At 29.1% G+C, this 23237-nt stretch overlaps 6 protein-coding genes across 7 annotated transcripts in view; 5 read left to right on the forward strand and 1 right to left on the reverse strand.

Moving 5' to 3' along the window:
- LOC135962247 (box A-binding factor) overlaps positions 1-866 on the forward strand; it is a 125878-nt gene extending 125012 nt beyond the window's left edge. Inside the window, exon 4 of the mRNA XM_065514070.1 lies at positions 406-866. Within this exon, the coding sequence (XP_065370142.1) occupies positions 406-609 (204 nt within the window). The 3' untranslated portion in view covers positions 610-866. The remainder of the gene's footprint in view (positions 1-405) is intronic.
- LOC135962060 (uncharacterized) overlaps positions 1-23237 on the forward strand; it is a 586654-nt gene that overhangs the window by 147040 nt on the left and 416377 nt on the right. The window lies entirely within an intron of this gene.
- LOC135960124 (uncharacterized) lies at positions 3367-4609 on the forward strand. The gene is made up of 2 exons (XM_065511346.1): positions 3367-4043; positions 4104-4609. Exons 1-2 carry the CDS (start codon positions 3523-3525, stop codon positions 4258-4260), a joined length of 678 nt encoding a protein of 225 aa, XP_065367418.1. The 5' UTR covers positions 3367-3522; the 3' UTR covers positions 4261-4609.
- On the forward strand, positions 7022-7858 carry LOC135961516 (uncharacterized). The gene is made up of 2 exons (XM_065513017.1): positions 7022-7395; positions 7463-7858. Exons 1-2 carry the CDS (start codon positions 7033-7035, stop codon positions 7856-7858), a joined length of 759 nt encoding a protein of 252 aa, XP_065369089.1. The 5' UTR covers positions 7022-7032.
- Cul1 (cullin 1) lies at positions 8154-15649 on the forward strand. Of its 2 annotated transcripts, none has more exons than XM_065513433.1 (4): positions 8154-8305; positions 10644-11800; positions 12442-13479; positions 13866-15649. In XM_065513433.1, exons 2-4 carry the CDS (start codon positions 10904-10906, stop codon positions 14265-14267), a joined length of 2337 nt encoding a protein of 778 aa, XP_065369505.1. In that variant the 5' UTR covers positions 8154-8305; positions 10644-10903; the 3' UTR covers positions 14268-15649. The 2 variants fall into 2 exon arrangements, with proteins under 2 accessions (XP_065369505.1, XP_065369506.1); XM_065513434.1 differs by having other exon boundaries at positions 10647-11800.
- Positions 18191-20422, reverse strand: Kdm4A (Lysine demethylase 4A). Its single transcript, XM_065513435.1, has 3 exons — positions 20098-20422; positions 19032-19892; positions 18191-18968 (listed from the first exon to the last, which is right to left on the reverse strand). The coding sequence occupies exons 1-3, from the start codon at positions 20334-20336 to the stop codon at positions 18563-18565; spliced, it is 1506 nt and encodes a 501-aa protein (XP_065369507.1). The 5' UTR covers positions 20337-20422; the 3' UTR covers positions 18191-18562.

A 23237-nucleotide genomic window follows, 5' to 3' on the forward strand; every position in this document is an offset into this window, starting at 1 on the left:
ATGTATTAAATTTGAACGGAAATCGCTACCAAATGGTAATTAAACCGCTAAATCAAATTTAATTTTTATACACATGTCATATTTTATAAATAATCTAGTAGATATTAAAGCAAAATGACCTAAAAAAAGAAACTAATATGGATAAAACAAATAAATTAACTAAATTCAAGTTCAGATTATTAAATAAATTTACATTAATTAATTTACAAAAACAACTAGCAGAGACTCCAAATAAAATTACAGAAAACATTATGAACTATGACAAACATCAATGTCAAAATAAACATCAAAATTAACAAAAACAACAAATAACATACAAAAGATTTATAAATTTTTCTTAATTATCATCTCATAATTTATATTATATTAATTGGATATTTTTTCTTTTTTTCTTATTTTTTTTAGCCCTCATCACGTCCCGAATCCGATTTTACCTTAGATCTGCCCCGTGCCGAACAGTTGCGTATTAAAATGGAAAAAGAAAAGAAATTCCGCCAAAGATGTCGTGTTATAACCACATTTTTAAGTTTAGTCTTCTTTCTACTGACCGTTATGGTCGTTAGTCTGGTTCTAACACGTGGCAAACGTATGTTTGGTAGTATGATTTAAAAACAACCCCCATGCCTCTAGCAACAAAGGGGGCTGTACACATTTTTATTTCTTATATGTATATTAGTTTAATTTCGTTTTTTTTTTTTGTAAAAACTCTTTTTTATAAGATTTTTCTTTATTTTATTTAGAACAAGTGCCGTAATAAATTGTATTTTTTTAATTAAATGAAATAACAATAACAACGAATATATAATATTTAAATAAATTGTTAGTGTCTGTAACATGCAAAATAAAAGAATATGTATTTTAAAAAAGAGAAATGCATATAAACTTCTATTGAATGTTTATAAGGGCAGCAGTATTGTTAATAAATTATTTTGTGATCTTAGTTTTGTAAGCATTAATAAAAACATTAAATAAACATTTTTATAAAATAAATAAATAAAAAACTAGGCATATTTTGTTAATTTTAATTGAAAATATGTATTTATGTATAGTCGATTGTAAATACTTCCCCGTGAACATGTATGTTTTGTACTATATAAATATATATTTAAAATCGTTATCAAATTATATCTGTATGTATGTATATTAATTTGTATATTGTAATGTAAATTTAACTAAAAAAAAATATAGTCTTTATAACAAATAAACAAAAAATTAATTTAGAAAATATGTAACACAGCGTTTTAATTATATTCTGGATTATTAAGTAAAACAAATTGATAGATAAGGTTTTTCTGAAAACTTTAGATCATGGTGGATGATGTACTAAAAATGAATGCACTAAAATCAGGTTATTTATTTTGTATCCTAGTTCGCTACATTTGAAAGATATTTGTCTCCGCTAAAAATTAGCTAAGACATACACCCATCTATTGTGACAATTAAAGGCATTGTCAAATAGAATCAGTGTTGCCACTTCAATTGTAAGTACACATATTGAATAGTCGCCTTTTGGTAATTTATGAAAAGTTTTCGACTTTTTTATTTAAATCGAAGCCTTAGGATAATCCACCATGGTGTACTAAAAATGAATGCACTAAAATCAGGCCATTTATGTTTTATCCTAGTTCGCTACATTTCAAAGATGTTTGTCTCCACTAAAAATTGCAAAGACATCAACACATCTGTTGTAACAATTAAAGGCGCTGTCAGATAGAATTAGTGTTGCCACTTCATATGTAATTACACATATTATGTGTAGTTTTAAAATATATGTGTAGTAGGGTTCCATAGTTGAAACAAAACGTCGATTTTGAATAGTCGCCTTTTGGTAATTTATGAAAAGTCGACTTTTCAAATTTTTTATTATTTATATCGAAAGTTTTTCTTAAACCTTAAGATAATATCCAACATGATGTTCTAAAATCAGGCATTTTATGTTTTATCCTAGTTCGCTACGTTTTAAAGATGTTTGTCTCCGCTAAACATTAGCAAAGACATCAACACATCTATTGTGACAAGTAAAGGCAATGTCAGATGTAATCTGTGTTGCCACTTCATATGTAAACACATATTGTTTAGGGTTCAAAAAAAAAAAGTCGACTTTTTTGATTTTGAAAAGGGGTTTTCGAACTTTCTACATTTTTTTAAATTTTTGAACAGTCGACTTTTCTACTTTTTTTGGGATAACGTAATCGTTCGACTTTTTTCCGACCAAAAGTCGATTTTGACTTTACGACTTTTTGCAGCAAAAAGTCGATTGTACGAAAAATCTAATAATCGACTTATATAACCCTAATATAGTGCGTCGACTTTTCGAACTTTCTACATTTGGTAATTCATTATTTAAATCGACCAAATCATAGCCCCATTTTCTCAATCTCTGGTTATTTTTTGTCGTGACGATATACTGACAGTTTTCATACAAAAATGATATTAATTGAAGGTATATCGTTACGAAAAACGATAACCAGAGATTGAGAAAATGGGGCTTGATATAAAAATTACATCTATTATTCTACTCTGTTCAAAATTTCTTGCGAAATGCTGTCAAACTACATATAAAATATTTGGAATGAAATATATGCGAAATAATTTCGCAAAAGCAGTACTCTGTTTTTATTGTGGAAAACATGTGAAATAAATCAGGCAACCTTATTTTTCCACACGAAATAACATACGCAGCACTTCTTTCGCACGAAATTAATACCAACAGCTAGCTGTCAAACAGCATGTAAAATTTTTCGCATGAAAAAACCATAATTTTTCGCAAATATGAACAGAGTACTAGGCTTATAGCAAAAAAAGTAAAATGTATCAAAGCGATAATGTATTAAATAAAATTTACATTACTTTTCTAAAAACTTTTAGTTATTGTAGAAAAATTTTGGATGAATTTTGTGTAGAAATTTGTCTGTAATGTTTTTCTAATATGATCTTGCCCTGAACAACAGCCCCATAATATTGCCACCGCAAAAATTTATTGTATTGTTTGTCTGCTTATAGTGCTTTCTTTTTCCCTTACAAATTTTCTCCCATCACTGCCTCTTAAATTATAATTTAAATGTGTTCGTTGGCAAATTGTATACGAGCAACACGTTTTTTTTAGAATAAAGATAAAAAGTTTTTTTCGTTGGGCTAATTTTCAATTTTAATTATATCGCTATTAAATTATCTCGTTTTGTATTCGATAGGGAAATATCCTAGGAATCACGCAATAAGTACCTTTTAAGCAACTCTGTAGAAAAGTATCACAAAAGAGAACTGTTTGTTTTCTTCATCTGCATGTATAATTTGACGTTTTAACTCAACATGTTTGTTTACAAAACAAACAACAACAAAAACAAACAGATGACGAATGTGAATTCTTATTAAAACAAAAAACATAAAAAAACAAAAACGAACCACGAAAAAAGTTGAAAAATTGTATAATTTAATAAAATTCAACAATTTATTTAAACTATACAACAATTAAATGGTAAAAATTATAAATACAACAATAAAATTACAGCTGAAAGCAAAAAAATGCTGCTGCTCTCAATTTCCCAGACCAAAAAATTAAACTGCGTGCTTCTGTTAATTCTGGCATTTACGCTTATTGGAAACGTAAGAACAATAGAAACAAATGAAACGTCAAAGATTGAGGCGGTGAATAAAATACCGGCAGTTGTAACCGAACAAAAAAGCGTTAAAAAAGAGCTCAAAGTCAATATAACTGACGAGGCAATAGAACAGATTACACCGCCCAGCGAAAAAGATGACCACACCGAAAAACTGGTCATCATAGATGAAAAGTCGATTATAGAAACCTCTGGCAAAGCGCTAGAACAAGAAACTGGGCAAAAGGCCAGCGAAAAGATTGGTGTTGTAGAAACAGCAACAACTAAATCAGAGCCTAAAGAGCAGCAACATTATAAACAGCCGGTGGATGAGGAGTTTGTATTGAGTGATGCAGATGATATTTCCGAATCATTAAAAACTGGTTTCTATTTCTTTTTGATCTTAAGCTTGGGAGCTATTGTATTTATAATATTTAAAATTTATAGGTAGGTCCAAAAAGTATTACTTTACAGGTGTAGTGTTTTGTTAACTTATTTTATTTCTAGATTACGTTTATCCCGTGCTGAACGTAAATATGGTGTTCAGGGTGATCGCTCCACCCAGGAACTAACACCTCTACCCATTTCAATCGAAGATGGTCATAGTGACGATGAAGATCAAACTCTTTTTGAGGTTCAACGTCAAAATATAAGAATATTATGAGCTTTTTAAGCTGTTTATTTCATATACAAAATGTTTTTTTTATTGAAATTTTGTAAATCCCTAAAACAAATATCCAATATTTTTGTAAATGTTGCCTTAAAAAATATCATGTGGTCTCTCTATAGAGCTTCAAAAAAAAGGAAGCTACAAATCACTTATATACTTTTTTGTAGTTAAGATTTAAGTTTGAAAAATATCCTATATACATTTCTTTTGTTTACATCCTAACAATTATTAAAAAAAAATAGAAAGTTATGGCGTTTTTCGTTTTATTTTTATGCTTGCCAAATATAAAACCCGTAATTGTTGTTATTGAACTAACTAATAAATGTTTGTGATACTAATTAAATGGAGTTTATTTATTTGTTAAAACTTGGTACACAGTTCGAATTCTATTGAAAAACTGTTGCCACTACTTTTCTTTAATGTCGACGAAGAACTTTCGTCAACATCAGAAAGTTATTAAAACCTCTTAGAATACGTTCCTATAACAATTTGAAATGTGCCCATAGGGTCAGCACAACAATAGCTCTGATAACTGGGAATTGCTTTGAGGAAAAACTTCCGTCAACAGTAAGGCTCCCACAATAAAAATTACAGGACATTTTATAATACTTTGCCCCGTACAAACTAAATTAAACTATTACTAACAGTTTCTGCATCCCAAGCGAATACTTTTATTGAAAATTTAACGTGTTTTATTGGAGTAACAAAATCTAAAATTTCACTCAAAGTATTCGTTTGTGATATAAATACTACTAGTAAGAATTACCGGAATTGTTGTGCAAAAATCTTGCATGTTATGCCACTCAATTCTAAAGTTCTCAATAATGTTAACATTTGTATTTTTATATAAATTAATAAATAATATTACACTGACCTTTAATATTTAATGTATTAATACAAAATGAACCTAAAAATCTTTTCACTCATTATTTTATAACACTTTTTTATATTCTATTAAAAGCATAGCATTATCATAAATTTATCAGAAATATTACTTTTTTCATATATTTAAGTATAACACGAATTTCATTATTTTGTGCACTTATTACAAAAACCATTTTATATCGAACAACTTAATTGTTAAATTTATTTTAATAATTGTAAAAATATTTCACATTTGCGATAATATAAGCGGGAATCTAGCTGACACTAAACTAATTCTTGTTCTTATTTTTTGGAAGCCTTCAAAAAATGTCAACAACACGGGGTGTAGCTAAAAGGAAATAAATTAAAAAACTTTATATAATTTTGGCCGGAAATGTCAGCCACCGGAAATCATAACATTAAAATGTTAAATTATAAATGACAGAATTGCATACATATATAAACATATTTCTTTATGCACTACCTAATTGAAAAATAACGTAACAACTAGCAATTTTAAGTGTCACATTATATTAATAAATTAATGAAATACTGTAAGGAAACTGAGCCTTCTTATTTACACAAAAATTGATAGCTACACAGGGTGTCACGAAAATAAATAAAATAAACATTAGTCAGTTGAATACCGGGTTGCTGCACTTAAAATTTTTATGAAAATTCAGTTAAAAATCGTTTATACTTATTTTGAAATCGTAAACCATTACATATTATCGTATTTCCCTTGATTTTGCCTCATATTCACAATTTTAAAACTTTCATTAAATCGAATCCTCAACTCCTGAAGAAGGGCTTCTGTTCATATATCACAGCAGATTTATAAATTCGAACATCAAAGAGGATCACCACTATATGTAGAAATAAATTAGGCAAAAACAAATTCTGGTATTCAGTGTAGAGCTAAAAAATGGGTATGACAGCCAATTTTCATTAGCATTTGGTTGACAATACAATAGAAACTTTACCAAATATTAAATTGAGAAGTCAAAATCCATTTTTATGGAATTTCTATTTTTTTAGTATTTTATTAACATCAAATAATTAAGAACATAACTAATTAAATTATGAAAACAAACTAATAAAGAGTATTTATTATTATGGTATTGAGAAAACAATGTCAACCTCGATTTCATATTTACAAAAATTGTCTGGTAATTTTAGTGACTTTTTTTGCCCTTAAACAAAAACCCGTATTTAACAAGGTGACAGCAGTGGCGAATTTAAATAAATACAGGCGAATTCACTTATTTTTTATATATAGAGTTTGACATACGGACGAATATTTTTTATATATGTAGTTTGACATTTGTGCGTGCTATTTCTATAATCAGCTGTGCTGCCGATGGCACCTTATTAAATGCACCTTGTGCCAAACTACACATATACAAAATATTCGCAAGAACGCATTCAAGGCGTATTTAACAAGGTGACAACAGTGGCGAATTGTAATAAATACAGGCGAATTCACTTATTTTTTATATATAGAGTTTGACATACGGGCGTACGGGCGAATATTTTTTATATATGAAGTTTGACATTTGTGCGTGCTATTTCTATAATCAGCTGTGCTGCCGATGGCACCTTATTAAATGCACCTTGAACGCATTGATGTCAAACTCCATATATAAAAAATAAGTGAATTCGCCTGTATTTATTTTAATTCACCACTGCTGTCACTTTGTTAAATGCGCCTTGACATGAGTAGAGCAACAAATAATCAGCTGGCGTAACGCTGCCACCTGGATTAAATATGCCTTGATTGCGTCAGCTGATTGAGCGTGTGGTGTGATTGTACCAGCTGATGGTGCTGTATCAAAAATAGTTTGATATTTTACTGATTGTACCAGCATAAAGACATAAACACCAGAAAAATACATTTTAAATATGAATGTCAAAGAAAAAATATTTTGGGGAGAATTTCTCGAACTTTATAAAACAATGCCTTGCCTATGGAAAGTTAAAAGTGCAGAATACAGCAATCGTGAATTAAAAAACCAATGCTACAATAAAATGGTAGACAAATTAAAAGAGTGGGACCTAGAAGCAAATAGAGACAAGGTGGTAAAAAAAATCAACGTTTTCCGAACAAATTACAAGCGTGATTTAAAAAAAGTTAGAAAAAGTGAAACATCTGGTGCAGGTAATGTTTTTGAGTCTTCATTGTGGTATTACGATAAACTCAAATTTTTGGAAGATCAGGAATGTTCCAGAGAAGGAAAATCTACCATGAATACTGAAAGCTTTAATGTACGTAAAATATGTTTAAACTTTAATATTTGTATTTTAAAAATTTGTTTTATTTTGTAAAAAAAAGATCGAGTCTAGCGATGAAACAATAGTGGAACCACCACCATGCAAAAAACGAAAAGCAACAACGGAGGATAATTTGTTACAAATGGCATGCCAAAAATTAGGTAGCAGTGACGATCGCACATCTACTTTAGCAAAGGGGTGGTCAATTCAATATGAAGAAATGTCTAAGGAACAGAAATTGTTTTCAAGAGCAATATTTTCAGATGTACTTTATCATGGCTGTTTAAATAAACTCACTGAAAAAACTGTTGAAGAAATTCACAAAGTTTTACAAGGAGTTTCGGAACAAACACATACTCCGTATGTGTTGGATGAATGTACTACACAGTCTTCACAATCATCCTCCTTTTCAGGCCATAATTTTGAGACACTATTATTGAAAAAAGAAAACACTTAATAAACATATTTACTTGCTGTAATATTCAAATTGGAAGTTTATTATTTAATTGATGGATGAAGTAAATGAAGAACACTATCCAAGAAATTACATTTTGCTATCTTTGTTTTGAATAATAAAAACAAATGTATTAGCAGATAAGTAAAATTAATTAAGAGTTTAATTTCTAAAGATTTTTTTTAAATAAAACCACATTTAATAGTACATTTAAAACAAAATATGCTACACTTTACAATTTACAACCCTGTTGTTTAGTAATACTTCTATTTTTATACAACTGTGCGATTAAAAACGAAGCAACTTTTGTGAAGAGTAGTATAAAAAAAATACTTGAAAATTTTATTGCGATTTTATAATTAAAATAAATATAATAAACGACAGAAAATATTAACAAATATATTGAAAAGAAAATTTTTAGTTTGTTAGTTAAACATTTTTTTTAAAAAGGTAAAGATTTGAACAAATTTAAACCATAAAAACTTTAACGAAAAAAATTGTCAATACATAAATTTCTAGTTTGTGGTTATGTCAATGTATTTTTCTCATAAACTGATAAAGACAAAGAAAAATAAAACAAAGTTATATTTAAAAATATAAATAAAAAAAAACAACTTTAAAATAAATAAAAGATATAAAAAATGGTGATAAATACTATGAAAATCTAGTAAAATCTTTTAAATATAAAAATATGATTGTGCAAAAATAAAAGAAATATATATTGAGAAATCAGAGACAATATTAGTTTCTTTATGTAGGTGCAAGAGTAAAAGAGAAACACTGTGGTTTAAGGGTAGATTAAGTTACTGTAAGTTAGACTAGTAAAGCTATATTAGAAAACAAGGTTAAATACAAATGTCAGTAAAATTAAAACAAAAAAAAAACTACCTATAAGACAAACTTTAATTTGTTGAGGTTTTTTTTTAGATGAATTTAAACAAGTAATTATTAAAAGATTTAGTAATTTCATAAAAATAATTGTTTAAATTAAATAACAACTAATAAAATAAATACTAAGTAGTGGGTAAATTTGTTTATAAATAAAGCAATTTTAATTTGGTATGTAAATATAACATGTACACAATATTTTTTATATTAACTTCCTGTTTCTTTTGCGTGTGTGTTTTTTAAATGCTTTTTTTGTTTTTATTGTTTGTTGTGAAATGTATCAAGGAAAAAATAAACTTTCTCAAATTTCTTTTGCAAATTAACTTTTTTCTTTATTTTTCATCTTTGTTGTATTTTAATAAGAAACAACATATGTTTTAATTTACATATTTACATGTATAACTAACTGTAAATGAGTGTATAACTTATTGTTTTTGTATTTTACCAAAAAAAATGGAGTTTATTTTCGTTTTCTTTGATTTATTTATCAGGGTCTTTTTATTGTAATTGTTATATACATACATACAAACTTATTTACATACATATTCCTACATACATTTTTAAATTAGTGTATTATATTGTGCATAAAAGTACTTAAAAAAGATAAATAACCTTCACTTTTTTTTAATTTAAATTTTTGGAGTTTATTTACTCCATAGTTATTGTTTAATGAACTTATTAATTTTTTTATAACTCATACGTGATATTTTCAATATTTTGTATTTTTTATTATTTGTATGTAATCCAATTTAGTTCTTAAATATGTACTGTTTGCTTATATGCAGAAATGTATGTTTAAAAGGAATCCAAATCATTGTACAAAAATAATTCAGAACATTATTTTTACCGCAAAGTTAAAAATATATGTATAATTAACAATAGTTTATGATTAACTCTTTTATTTCCTGGTTAAAATATTTAATTTGCACAACATTCATTTCAATATATCGAAAATTAGAAACAATAAAAATCGACATGTCTTCTCCCCATTTAAAAGGTAATCTGATATAAAATGAAAAATGTATTTTAAATTATGGACATTTCCACCGCGACCGACAATAAAAATGTTTATAAACAAATGATTTTTCTCAAATTTTAAAACCAGGCTGTGCTGAATCTTATATACCATTTACCAAAGTACAATTTAATATAAATATTTTACCAAAAAATTTTTATTATCAAAAATATTGGTAAAAAAATGTGTTTTTTACCAATATTTTTTTTACTTAAATTTGTTTTTATCAAAAAAATGTGTATTTTTATTTATCTTAAAGTATATTTTGGTATATGGAAGGATATATACGAATCGACACATTCGAATATAGTACTCTTAAGATATGTTCACATTGATCAAATATCTGACGAACAAAATGTAACCACAATTTACAGCAAAGGTTTTTTTGGTCTTAGAAGTGCCAACAACGCCAAACAATAAAATGATCACTTGTTGTGATATTTTCTGAACTAAATATATTCAATGGAAAGTGAAATATCGATTTTTTTCGTCAAATGTTTCAACTATGTGAACGCACCTTTACTTGTTTTTTTTTCACTTCAATGTCGTACTAATGTAGCGTTCGGCACAATACAAATAGATTTACAGTTGTAATGCCAGATTTTTTTAACAGAAAGATTAGTATTTTTTTTCATAAAACTGACTAAGATAAACAATGGACAAAATATCTGAAGACATTCTGAAATTTAATAAAAATAAAGGATTGACATTATAAATTTTTTAGTTTATCGAAAGAAACACAAAATATTATTAATTTGATTACTTAATAAAAAAAACTATTAAACAAATAAAAACCAACCACTATCTGGGATATCTTAAGTTCTCAACAATCTGTATTACAATAATAATAATAAAAAAATCAAAAAAATTCTTAATTCTTTTCAGTAGAAATTATAAGTAATAAAACCATAAAAATACGGACCACAAGAGCATTGAAAAGATCTCGAGCAAAATCACCGCTGCCGCCACTTGAACCGTCAAAGGAGTCACTAACTCCTACAACATCAACGCAGTCTCTACAAGTACATAAGACGTTAGCACAAACGAAAAAATACAGTAGGACAAATCCATCAACATCATCATCATCTACGTCAACGTCGTCGTCGTCGAGCATTTCCAAAATTGCAACAAATTCTAAACAAAAAATGCACCGTCAAGGTTCCCATGGAACGTCGGCACAGAAACATACAAATCTCGATGAAATATGGACAGATTTGGAGCAGGGCATTAAGCAAGTATTCCAGCAGGAACAATCATTAACAACGGAACGTTATATGCAACTGTATACGTATGTCTACAACTATTGTACCAGTGTCAATACCGTGCAGAACAACAGTAATCGTTCGAACAAACTGGGCGGTGCTCAATTGGTTGGCAAGAAACTATACGAGCGTCTTAAGGACTTCCTCAAGGACTACTTAAGCGATTTGCTAAACAATTTCATAGCCATTAAGGGTGAAGAGGTCCTCTTGGATCACTACACCAAACAATGGGTTCTGTATCAATTTTCCAGCACTGTCTTAAATGGCATTTGTTCCTATTTGAATAGACATTGGGTGAAGAGGGAATATGAGGAGGGTCAAAAGGGTATCTATGAAATCTATCGCCTGGCCTTGGTCACCTGGAAAGAACAGTTGTTTAAGGTGCTCAACGAACCCGTTACAAATGCCGTTCTGAAATCCATCGACGAGGAGAGAAGGGGCAAGACCATTAAACGTTCATTGATACGCGATGTCATCAATTGCTACGTTGAGTTGGGTTTCGACGAAGAGGATGAAATGGACAATAAAGACCTTAAGAAACAGAAGTTGTCGGTGTATCGGGATCATTTCGAAAAGAAATTTTTGGCCGAAACTGCTGCATTCTATAAACACGAGTCGGAAACATTTCTCAGTAGCAACACCGTGTCAGAGTACATGAAACATGTGGAGAAACGTTTGGATGAAGAGCGTAAACGTGTAAATAGTTCAGATTTCGATTCAGTTTTAACGTCATACTTGCATGTCAGCACTTTGGATAAATTAGTGGAAGCATGTGAAGTGGTAAGTTCTAAAATTTATTAAGAAAATAAATTTTGATTTCGATAATATTTGGTATTGGTTCCATGTGCATATTTGGTATTGGTTCCATGTGCATACAAAATTTAAAGTTCTTCAGAATTTCGAAATTCGCTTTAGTTTGTTTTTTATATAAGATCAAAGTTCACATTATTAAAAGACTTTTAAACTGGTAGTCAGATTTTATCAATTTTGATCTCATATTAAAGCTAATGAATATTAGATTTTAAAGTTTTTCTCTAGATATCCATCCCTCAACTTAACTGATTATAGAATAAATTATTGTCCTAGAAAAAAAGATACCGCCATCTTCCATTTTCCAATGATATTCTTCCAGATAATTGAAATTGGGGGTTATATATGATAATAATTCTTAAATTTTATTATGGATGTCAATCGAACTAAAGTTGCGTTGTCAGTTTATTAAATGGTATTACGGATGGCAACTGGCAGATATAAAAAATAAACCAAATCGAATTTAAACATTTTTAGCAACTTCATATTTTTGTATGACCATAGAGGACCTGTGTACCAAGTTTTAACAAATTTGTCTTGTCGAAAAACATTGTTTCTTCCCAAAAAAAAAAAAAAACATGGTAAACTTATATGCTTAATTTCTATTTAAGGTTCTTATTGAAAAACATCTAGATGTATTCCGTTCCGAATTCCAAAATCTTCTAAACGCCGACAAGAATGCCGATCTAAAACGTATGTACACTTTGGTGGCCCGCACACCACGCAACCTTAACGAGTTGAAGACCATATTGGAGGAACACATCTTACAACAAGGCTCTCAGGCCATTGAGAAATGTGGTAACACAGAGGCCGCTAACGATCCCAAGATCTATGTTCAGACCATTTTGGAGGTACACAAAAAATACAATGCCCTCGTCTTGACCGCATTTAACAATGACAACGGCTTTGTATCAGCTCTTGACAAGGCCTGCGGTAAATTCATCAACTCGAATGTCGTCACACAGGCTAATAGTGCCAGTAAGTCGCCCGAATTGTTGGCCAAATATTGTGACATTTTGCTTAAGAAATCATCCAAGAATCCGGAAGAAAAGGAATTGGAAGATAATCTGAATCAAGTAATGGTAGTTTTCAAGTACATTGAAGACAAAGACGTCTTCCAGAAATTCTATTCGAAAATGTTGGCCAAACGTTTGGTCAATCATACGTCCGCCTCTGATGATGCCGAAGCGGTCATGATATCGAAACTGAAACAAACGTGTGGCTACGAATACACCATCAAATTGCAGCGCATGTTCCAGGATATTGGTCTGTCGAAGGATTTGAACAACAATTTCAAACAACACTTGCAGACCAACAACATACCCATGGAAATTGATTTCAGCATTGAAGTGTTATCCTCTGGCTCCTGGCCCTTCAATCAGAGCAGTAGCTTTTCCTTGCCCTCGGAATTGGAGAAGGCCGTACAACATTTCAATACATTTTATGCGGCTCGCCATTCGGGTCGCAAGCTGAATTGGCTGTATCACATGTGCAAAGGAGAATTGGTAACGAATTGTTTCCGCAACAAATACACACTGCAGGCCAGTACCTTCCAAATGGCTGTTTTATTGCAATTCAACGACCAGACCCGCTATTCTGTCAAACAGTTGCTGGAGAACACACAAATTCAACTGGAGAATTTAATACAGGTAAAGATTAAGCTACACCAACAATATACAGGGATTCTAATATAGAAATTCTTATTATACCCTTCACCATTTGTAATTTCCACATTATTCATTTGCGATTCCACAAAGTATATATATTCTGTTTCGTTATAGATAGCGAAGTCGAATTTTTTTTTACCAAAAAATTTTTTTGGTAATTAATTTTTTCACTATAAGTTTAAACAAAAAATCAAAAAATTTTTTAAATTTCAAATTTAAAAAAAAAATAGTTTTTCAACTACCACCTACCTACCCTTTCTCAAAAATATGTATATGTTCCATTCAATGAACAATTTTTTTATTTTGCAAACCTGTGTAATTATTGTTCATCTCTAAAACTTTCTGTTTTTTTTTGTTATCTTTAATAGGTTCTACAAATTTTACTCAAAGCAAAACTTTTAACCTGCACCGATGATGAAAACTCCTTGACGCCCAATTCAATGATGGAACTATACCTGGATTACAAGAACAAAAAGTTACGCATCAACATCAATCAACCTTTGAAGACTGAACTTAAGGTCGAACAGGAGGCCGTACATAAACACATTGAGGAAGATCGCAAGCTACTCATACAAGCCGCCATAGTACGCATCATGAAAATGCGCCGAAGGCTCAACCATACTCAACTCATTACAGAAGTACTCAATCAATTGTCATCGCGCTTCAAACCCAAAGTGCCGGTGATTAAAAAATGCATCGACATCTTAATCGAAAAGGAATATCTAGAGAGAATGGAGGGACAAAAGGACACCTACAGTTATTTGGCGTAAATTCAATGCAACACACAAAAACTAAGTGTTTTGTCGTCGAATATTTTGCGCGTTATTAATGTGTATTTTTTTTTATTTGTCGCCACCGCAGTTGTTGAATGTAAAGAGATAGAGACGAAGAAAGTAAACAGACCCCTTTATGTTTTTCTTATCTTATATAAAAATTTTACATTACATTATTATTATTCTTTAAACAATCTTTGATTGTTTTTCATTCAACTTTATTTCTTTCCTTCCTTTATTTGTTTTCTTCATTGTTTTGTTTAAAAATTTCTTGCGAACGTCGTTGTATTCAAACTTTTCTTTGCTCTGTATAAATCTAGGAAAATAAAAACACAATCTGGGGGGATATTGTGTAATTGGATTCGAAAGAAAACATTTTCGTATTTCCATGCATAAAACATACAAATTCTTATGATTTTCTTTACGAATCGAATTACGCATTAATCCCCCCTGGAGTATTTGTATAACATTTCATATAGTACATTACAGAAAACCACAGCAAGTACTCTAAATTATATTCTAGAAAAATGAAATCATTTTTAATTTGTAAATTTTTCTTTTGTATATTGTTTTCTATGGCAAAAAAAAAGAAACAACAAAATATTTAAAGATTTTTAGACAAACCCTCAAAAATGCTTAAATAAGCTGCAATTTTTTTAATCAAATTTTTAAAATCTTGGACAAATAGTTGAAAATGTTAAGGACATTTAAAAACACAAGCCGTTTAAGTGCAATGAATAAAATGTGGGAAAATCTGAATTAACTGCACAGCGTTCAAATCAATAAATAACACTTTAAATCAATTTTCAACTGATGAAAACTTTAAGGTTTAATAAGTTTTAACAAACTTTAAAACCAGGTTTATGCAAAAGTTTGTAGTTAAACTATCATTTTGTCATCTTTCTTTTTATACATAACACTAACAAAGACTCCCCCAACCTGATTTTTTTTTATCATGCAACTAATTCACTACTCCATCTCCCTCTCTAGTTCTTTTTCTTTTTTTTTTTTCGTCCACTGTCATGAAAATTTTATTTTCTTTTTTTTATTATTTTTGTATTTTTTTAACGAAAATATTTCAACATAATTATTTCCTGTAGCTTTAAACATGAAAAACAATACTTTACTATTATATTTTTTACATTTAAGTTAATTTAAAAATAAATGAAACAAAAACAATTGAAAATTTAGATTCAATTTGGCTTTTTTTAGTAGTGATTAAATTCCTTGCCTGCCTTTCTATCTTATTTTTTTTGTGTCTAAATGTATTATTTAATTTCCTTGTTTATTTTGTCTCCCTAAAAAATTTAAAAGAAATCTTAGGTGTGTTAAAGCTAAAAATATATAAATAAATACATATATTATTTCAGACAAAACAATTTGTACACGTAATTTGAGTAAATCAGATTTCCATAAGAACAAAACAAAAGAGCAAATACGAAACATTAAATCCCTTTACATATAAATACATACAAACATAAAACAGATCTATAGCATAGAGTAAATATGCATTAAAATCGTAAAAAAACAATATATATATAATATATAAATAAAATCATTAAAAAATATTAACTAATTTATGTTTCATTGAGTAGATTTATAATTTTTTTATTGCAGAAACAAATGTTTTAAAAAATACAAGTTTGGCCAACAATACTCCTAAAATACCCTTTTAGCTCGACCACCGCTACTGAAATAACTGTAATTACAGTTACCGAAATAGGTTAATATCGTACCCTTAATAAAACAATAGTGTATAATTTTTTGGCAATTTCGAAATAATTGAGTTTAAAATTTTTGTATTAGTAGACATTTAGAACAAAAGTAATATTTCAATTGATCATTTGACCCACTTTGTGGAAGTAAAATTTCACCAAATTTTGACCACATATAGAATCAGTTATGTAGATTCTTATTAGGCAATACCGTTATTCTATAAATAATTTCAAATTTTGAAAATACAAATTTGTTATTTGACACTGGACTCAAGGCTGGAATTAAACAGCGTCCAATGCATTCCGAAAAAGTTAATGTTTGGTGTGGATTTTAGGTGTCATCGGTCAATTCATTTTCAATTCAAATGAATTTGTAAAAATGAGTTGCAATTCGTTTTTAATTCAAATGAATCTGTAAAATGAATTGCAATTCGTTTCCAATTCAAATGTATTTGTTAAAGTGAATTTCAATTCATTTCCAATGAATTGATTTTGAATTTATTCAAATAAATTCGAACAATGAATTGCAATTCAAATGATTGAAATCAAAAATGATTTGCAATCAATCAAATTCAAGAGCAGATCTAGAGGAAATGAAAAATGGAAATTTCTCCTACCAAAATGAAAATATTCAGTACAAAAAAAGAAAAGCACTGTGCTGGATCCGCGCCTGATCAAAGAAAACATGGTGTTTGTAGTTTTTTTCTTCAAGAAGAACTGATTTTTATTTTAAATATGTACGCAAAAAATTTTATGTTGTGATTAGGGTTTTTATTTTTTTTGTTAATTTTCGGGAAATGTTTGTCGGGAATTTCTTCACAAATTTTCTTCTAAAAGTTACAATTTTCAGATTCGTTTCGATGGCAAAAATTTGTTGCTAATTAAATCATTCTATTATATCCCTAGATTTTTTAATTTCTAGCAACAGATAGTCAGTTGGCAAAGAAGTATTGCAGTCCCCAGGGACCTTTTCAGATTTAAACACATTTAAACTAAACTATTGGTCGGATCGCTTTGATTTTTTTTTAAACGATTCTAGATAAAATTTCCTTGGAATACATGTGGGGGCGGGTATACTTAACATGGACCATCAAGGAGTAATTCCAGTTTGAAATTTTTTAACCCGCCGGAGGGTTAAAAAAATGTTCCACAATATGTAAATATGAGAATAATTAAACAAAAAATGATTGTTAAACACACATTTAATAATATTTTCATACTGAGGATATTCTCTTCAAAAAATGGAAAATTACACTCAGAATTTTTTGCATTTTAAAAGAAAAAAATTGTATTCTTTTGTGGAATTTTGTCATGTTTTTGTTAAAAGTGTAAAAAAATCAGAGTGTAATTTTCCCCTTTTTTTTTGAAATGAATAACCTTATTATTTGATAAAAAATAAAAATGTATGCTTCTTTTATCAAATAAACAAAATTTTCCAATTCTGATAGGATTTTCGACGATACCTAATACATAATTCAATTCCTATTCTGCGCTACCTGAAAATTCCAGTATATCTTTTGAATTTCTAGTGGTTTTCAACAATTTGTACATTGAAGCTGGTTTGTTAACTCGAAAGTAAAACGACTAAATCAAGTGGATTCGATTTACAGGGGGGTTACTCCCTAATTCGATTCGAAAGGAAATCTTCGGATTGCAATGTATTTAGCACACATTTTTGTTTTCGAATTTTGCACAGAATAGCAAAATATGTTATTCGTTTAAAAACGAAACCGTTACTCGGATTTCACATGTTTACTTATCCTTCTTCCTTTATGTTATCTACACTTTGTAATATTAAGAAATAAAACAAAATATTTTTTAAATATTTATATAAAGATTAAATTTATCTCTTCAAAAATTTAAACATATCTTAAAAATGGCATAAACAAAATCCTGTTTTTCAAAAGAAATTCTGAATTTATAGTTCACAAATATTTTAAAAAAATTCACAATTTAATAACAAATAATACGAAAACTAAAGTTTAATATTTTTTGAAACACAGTCACATACATATAAATCTGGATAAATTAATAAGGTTTTTCTTAAACCACTTAATTCATTAATATATTGCATTAAAAATATAATTTTTTTAAAATATAAAATTTTTAACAAGAGTTAGAATTGTACATATCCATACAGATTAACGTACGTATATTAACTGTAATTAAGTATACATACACACCATTGAAAAAAGATTTTAGAAATTTTCAAATTTCAAAAAGTTTTTTATTTAAAAATAAAGTTTATATATTAATAAAATTAAACTAAAAATTTGGTTTATGATTGTGGTTTATGTATGAGATCTAGATAGGCATAATAGGAAAGTATTCAAAATGTTAAAACAATAAAAAAGAAAAGCATTAAAATTATAAAACAAAGTTTAAGTAAAAAAAATTATATGTTAAATAAAATAGAGGTATTAGTATACATATGTTCCCTAGGCTTAGAAAAGAAGACTCAGGGTTTGAAATAAAATAGGAATACCTCTCACAGAACAAAAAATATTAACAAAAACACAATATGTGGTATTTATAAGATGTACAGGATTTCTTTCTATTTGTTGTAAAAAGTTTCTTTCAGTCTTCATCATCCAAGATTATGGTTTTCGTTTGAAAACGCATACGTTTAGTATTTTTTATAATACCATTGGTAAGAAGATTTTTGCCTTGTTTCGGACAGGGCAAATCTTGCCACAAACGTTTCAGCTTAACCACTGCAGTTGTATTGAAATCAAAATGTTTTTGTTGTGAATTCTGATTATCAATCTTGTGTAGTTTTATTTTTGGTATTTTTTTCAATGTTAAATGATTTGTTGTACTGGATGTACTGCTGGCGGGTAAGTTTGAAGTCTGATCCGTATTGTTGATTGTTTCATCTCTTACTACAAGAGAGGAACATCCACGTTTTTGATGACATGTAGCTGAAGATTTGCCTCTTGTTTCTGGTTGTTGCTGAGATGAATCCGAGTCATTGGACATTTTTCTAGACAATATAAAATCTATTGTTTATTTACCCTAACAGAAGCTTTAATATCTTTCAACTCACCTTTTTAAATACGTATATTTATTAATGGTTGGCGCTGGAGCTGCACATATTTTATCAGGCTCTTCCGGATGGCAACCATAATCCACACCATTCAGCCAGTGTTCATAGCGTTCCGGCTGAAAACGTTTCACAAAAGTTTCCATTGAAATTTTCACCATATCCTTGTGACAATGACAAATCGAAGCTCTCTTGCCATATTCAATCCAACGTTTCGAAGCAAAATTGGTTGACTCGGCGCCATTAAAGCCATGATTAAAACCAGCATGATAGCCATAGGGAAAGGTGATCATTATTTCGCCCGCCTCTTGGGTAATACGATTAAATGGTATTTTATTTTGACGCAAAACATGTGGACTTATTAGGGTCATCTTATGACGCAAATGTGCATTACAATTCTGTTCATTTTCATAGAAAATACGATTTGCTAGCTTTTCAAGTCTACGACCATAGGCGGGTGGTATGGCATACCAGGTTTTTGGAGCGCCAAAGTGCAAATAATTAATCGAGTAGAGATCCATATCTTCGGTATGCCAGGCAAAAGAACTTTTCCACATGCCAAAGTAAAGGTAAGCCGTATTAACGCCATCTATCTCTATGCCATAATCTTTATTTACATAATTTAAAATGGTATCCAGTCTATCAATATTCCACACATCTAGATCACTGTCACTCAAGGAGCCTTTTACATCGGCTGCATACAACGGCGCTATGTAGGTCACATTTTTCCAATATTTCCGTTCTAAATCATCGTAGTCAAAGTGTTTGGGCGTTTGATAGCGCTCTGATTCGGCCAGCTCTTTGAACTGGCGCAGAGTCATTGAACGTTTCATGACATTAATTTGTTGGTATTCACCTTGTTTTCTTAAAAATAGAGTTAAAATTTACATTAAAAAATTATAATACTCAAAATCGTTTATATTTCAGACTATTCTTAGTTACAAGATGAATATATTATTATCCAATACATGTAAGGAGCCTGGCTATCATACTAAACCCCTTCATTATCTTTTTAAAATCGTTTATTTCCTTGTTCAACAACAAAAAAAAAAACTATGTATGTACTTACCCTGACACGACCTGACATATTGGTGCTGGTATTGTCATATTTATTTCATCTATATCGTAACCCGATTTCCTTGGCTGCCATTCGGGGGGTGGTATTATTTTCACTAAACCTGCCAAATGTGCTCCTCTCGATTCTATGTGTTCAATGTAGCTCGAAAAATCTTTGAATTCTTCATAACTGGGACGAAATGTCATAATACGGGGAATTTTGTTACGATCATCTTCTAAAGTATAAGACATTTTTTTTTAACACAAATTAAATTAATCTTTCTTTATTTTTGTAAATTTTCCCCCTCTTATTTATTCCAATAAATTTTTTACAAAAATAAAAATATTGTATTTAATTGTAACAAATATTGTTTGACATCTCTGTCATGTGCAGAGCTGCCAATGTTATCATTTCTGTATGCATATTTATATTTTTTGTAGAAAATCACATTTCCTATATAAATATATTTTATATTATTATTGTTGATATTTTTATTTATACTTAAAAATATACATATGTATATGAATATTATCTCAAAACTAATAATAACATTATTTATAACAAAAATACCCGTCTACACAAAAAATAAATATTGTCAATAATAAAATAATAAAATAAATATGTTAAAATCATGTGCTGTTACACAGCGTCCAAACACATACTTTTATCTAATTTATGCAGAATATTGAATCGATATTTTTGTTATTTGGGACTGACTATGGTAAAATCAAACAGGTAAAATTGTCAATAATCACTTTATTAATTCTTTATCTTAAGTCTCCACGTAGCAATTTTTATTGCTAAGACCTCTTTCACGCTAGGCAAAAAAAAACAACTTTCTGTGTACAAATTTGAAAAAAAAAAAATTACATCTATAAACACAAAAATTGCGCAGAAGAGTTGCGCAACTAATTGCCTAATGTGAATAAATTTTACATTAATGACAACTGAACCGACAGATTATTGCTTGACTATAATTGCTCAACCAATCATTGCGCAATGGATTCCTACATATGGCAATTGCTGTCTACACATCGCAAATTTTATGGACGCAATCAAATTTGACAATTGCTGCAATAAATATTGATACGTAGAGACCTAGGTTTATGCAAATTTTATTTGAAATATATAATTGAAAACGATATTTTTTAAATTTTTACATTGTTTGTTTTACCAAATTGTTTGTTTTGTGCAAATATAACATATTTTCTCATATTCCCTTGTTCTTTTCATCTATTCAATAATTTATGTACATATATACCTGATCTTTTAGTAATTTCTTATTTGTTTAACTATTTTATTATACCCTTCAGCTTCGTGAGAAGGGTATATATAAGTTTGTCATTCCGTTTGTAATTTCTACATTTTTCATTTCCGACCCTATAAAGTATATATATTCTGGATCCTTATAGATAGCGGAGTCGATTAAGCCATGTCCGTCTGTCTGTCTGTCTGTCTGTCTGTCTGTCTGTCTGTCTGTCTGTCTGTCTGTCTGTCTGTCTGTCTGTCTGTCTGTCTGTCTGTCTGTCTGTCCGTCTGTCTGTCTGTCTGTCTGTTGAAATCAATTTTCTGAAGGCCCCAGATATCTCCGGGATCCAAATCTTCAACAACTATGTCAGACATACTTTCGAGAATTTTGCTATTTAAAATCAGCAAAATCCGTCCATAAATAACGGAGATATGAGCAAAAATCCGAGACAACCTCTGAAAATTTCATCAAAAAACACAATGTATTGCATGCTTTGACAAAAAAAACAACAAAACGTATGTGTGGATGTGCAAGTTTTGTGTATTTTGTTTTTTTTGTGTTTTGTTTCTTTTGGCATTGTTGTTGTTTTTTATACAACTAAACGTTTGTTTGGTTGTGTGTTGGTTTTTTTTACAAAAAAGCAACAAAACGTATGCTTGGTTGTGCATGCTTTGCGTATTTTGTTTTTTTGTGTGTTTTGTTTCTTTTGGCGTTGTTGTTGTTTTTTATACAACTAAACGTTTGTTTGGTTGTGTGTTGGTTTTTTTTACAAAAAAGCAACAAATCGTATGTGTGTTTTGTTTCTTTTGGCGTTGTTGTTTTTTATACAATTAAACGTATGTTTGGACGTGTGTTGGTTTCATTGGCTTGCGTATTTTGTTTTTTCTTTTGGTGTTTTGTTTCGTTTGGCGTTGTTGTTGTTTTTTGTGTTCTTGATAAATTTAGGATGCTGTACGCTGAAAGTGGGCAATGTACATACATACTTATATACTAATTATAAAAAATAATAATGCATCCACAACAAAGGTGAAGGGTATATAAGATTCGGCATAGCCGAATATAGCACTCTTACTTGTTTTTTAAATTGTCTTGTCATTTTATAATTAAGATTTTTCTTAACGACGGTAAGATATTTATGTTAACTGCAATTTATATCGTGGAATGTAGGGAAATATATATGAATATATTAGAACGCAACATTAATTCATAAAATAGAATTATTCAAATTCACATCATTCACATTTATTGGCACCACATGACAGGAATTTTCTAGTGTTTACAAATTATATAAAGCAATAATTTAAGATAAGATATGTAACATGTATTATACATTTTTATATATTTTTTAAACATAGATATTGAAAGTATTATTTTTCCATACATATAATATTTATTCGAACATTGAATAATAAATTCGTCCGTTTTCTTTAAGCTCAAGGTCAGTTTTATAATAATTAATTATTTATTATATAACTTTTCCGATATTTCAATAGTATCATCAGGCTTTAAAGTACTTTTATTTATTACTTTAATCTATAGAATAAAGTAGTGGAAATATTAGAATTAGAATTTTTCGATAAAATATCTTTTAAAATCTCTATAATATATAAGGAATTATTTAGGTATATAATTTGTCATATCCCTGTTATCAGCCTCTAAACATAGAGAATTATACATAGAACGGAAACTAGCAAAAAAGTCAATAAAAAAAAATATTCAAAATAATCACACGATTGACATAGTTTTTTTTTAATAAGAAATTCTCTCAGCTTAAGTTTTTGACAACTGAGTTTGGTCTTTAACAGGAGAATTTCAGATCAAGTGTATTTATCTATATAAAAAATGTAAAATAAAAAAAGTGATATAAATATACTATGCGTATAATAAAAGTCATGTTAACTGT

The sequence above is a fragment of the Calliphora vicina genome, chromosome 5 (assembly GCF_958450345.1).
Source record: "Calliphora vicina chromosome 5, idCalVici1.1, whole genome shotgun sequence".
In the NCBI taxonomy this organism is placed as follows: domain Eukaryota; kingdom Metazoa; phylum Arthropoda; class Insecta; order Diptera; family Calliphoridae; genus Calliphora; species Calliphora vicina.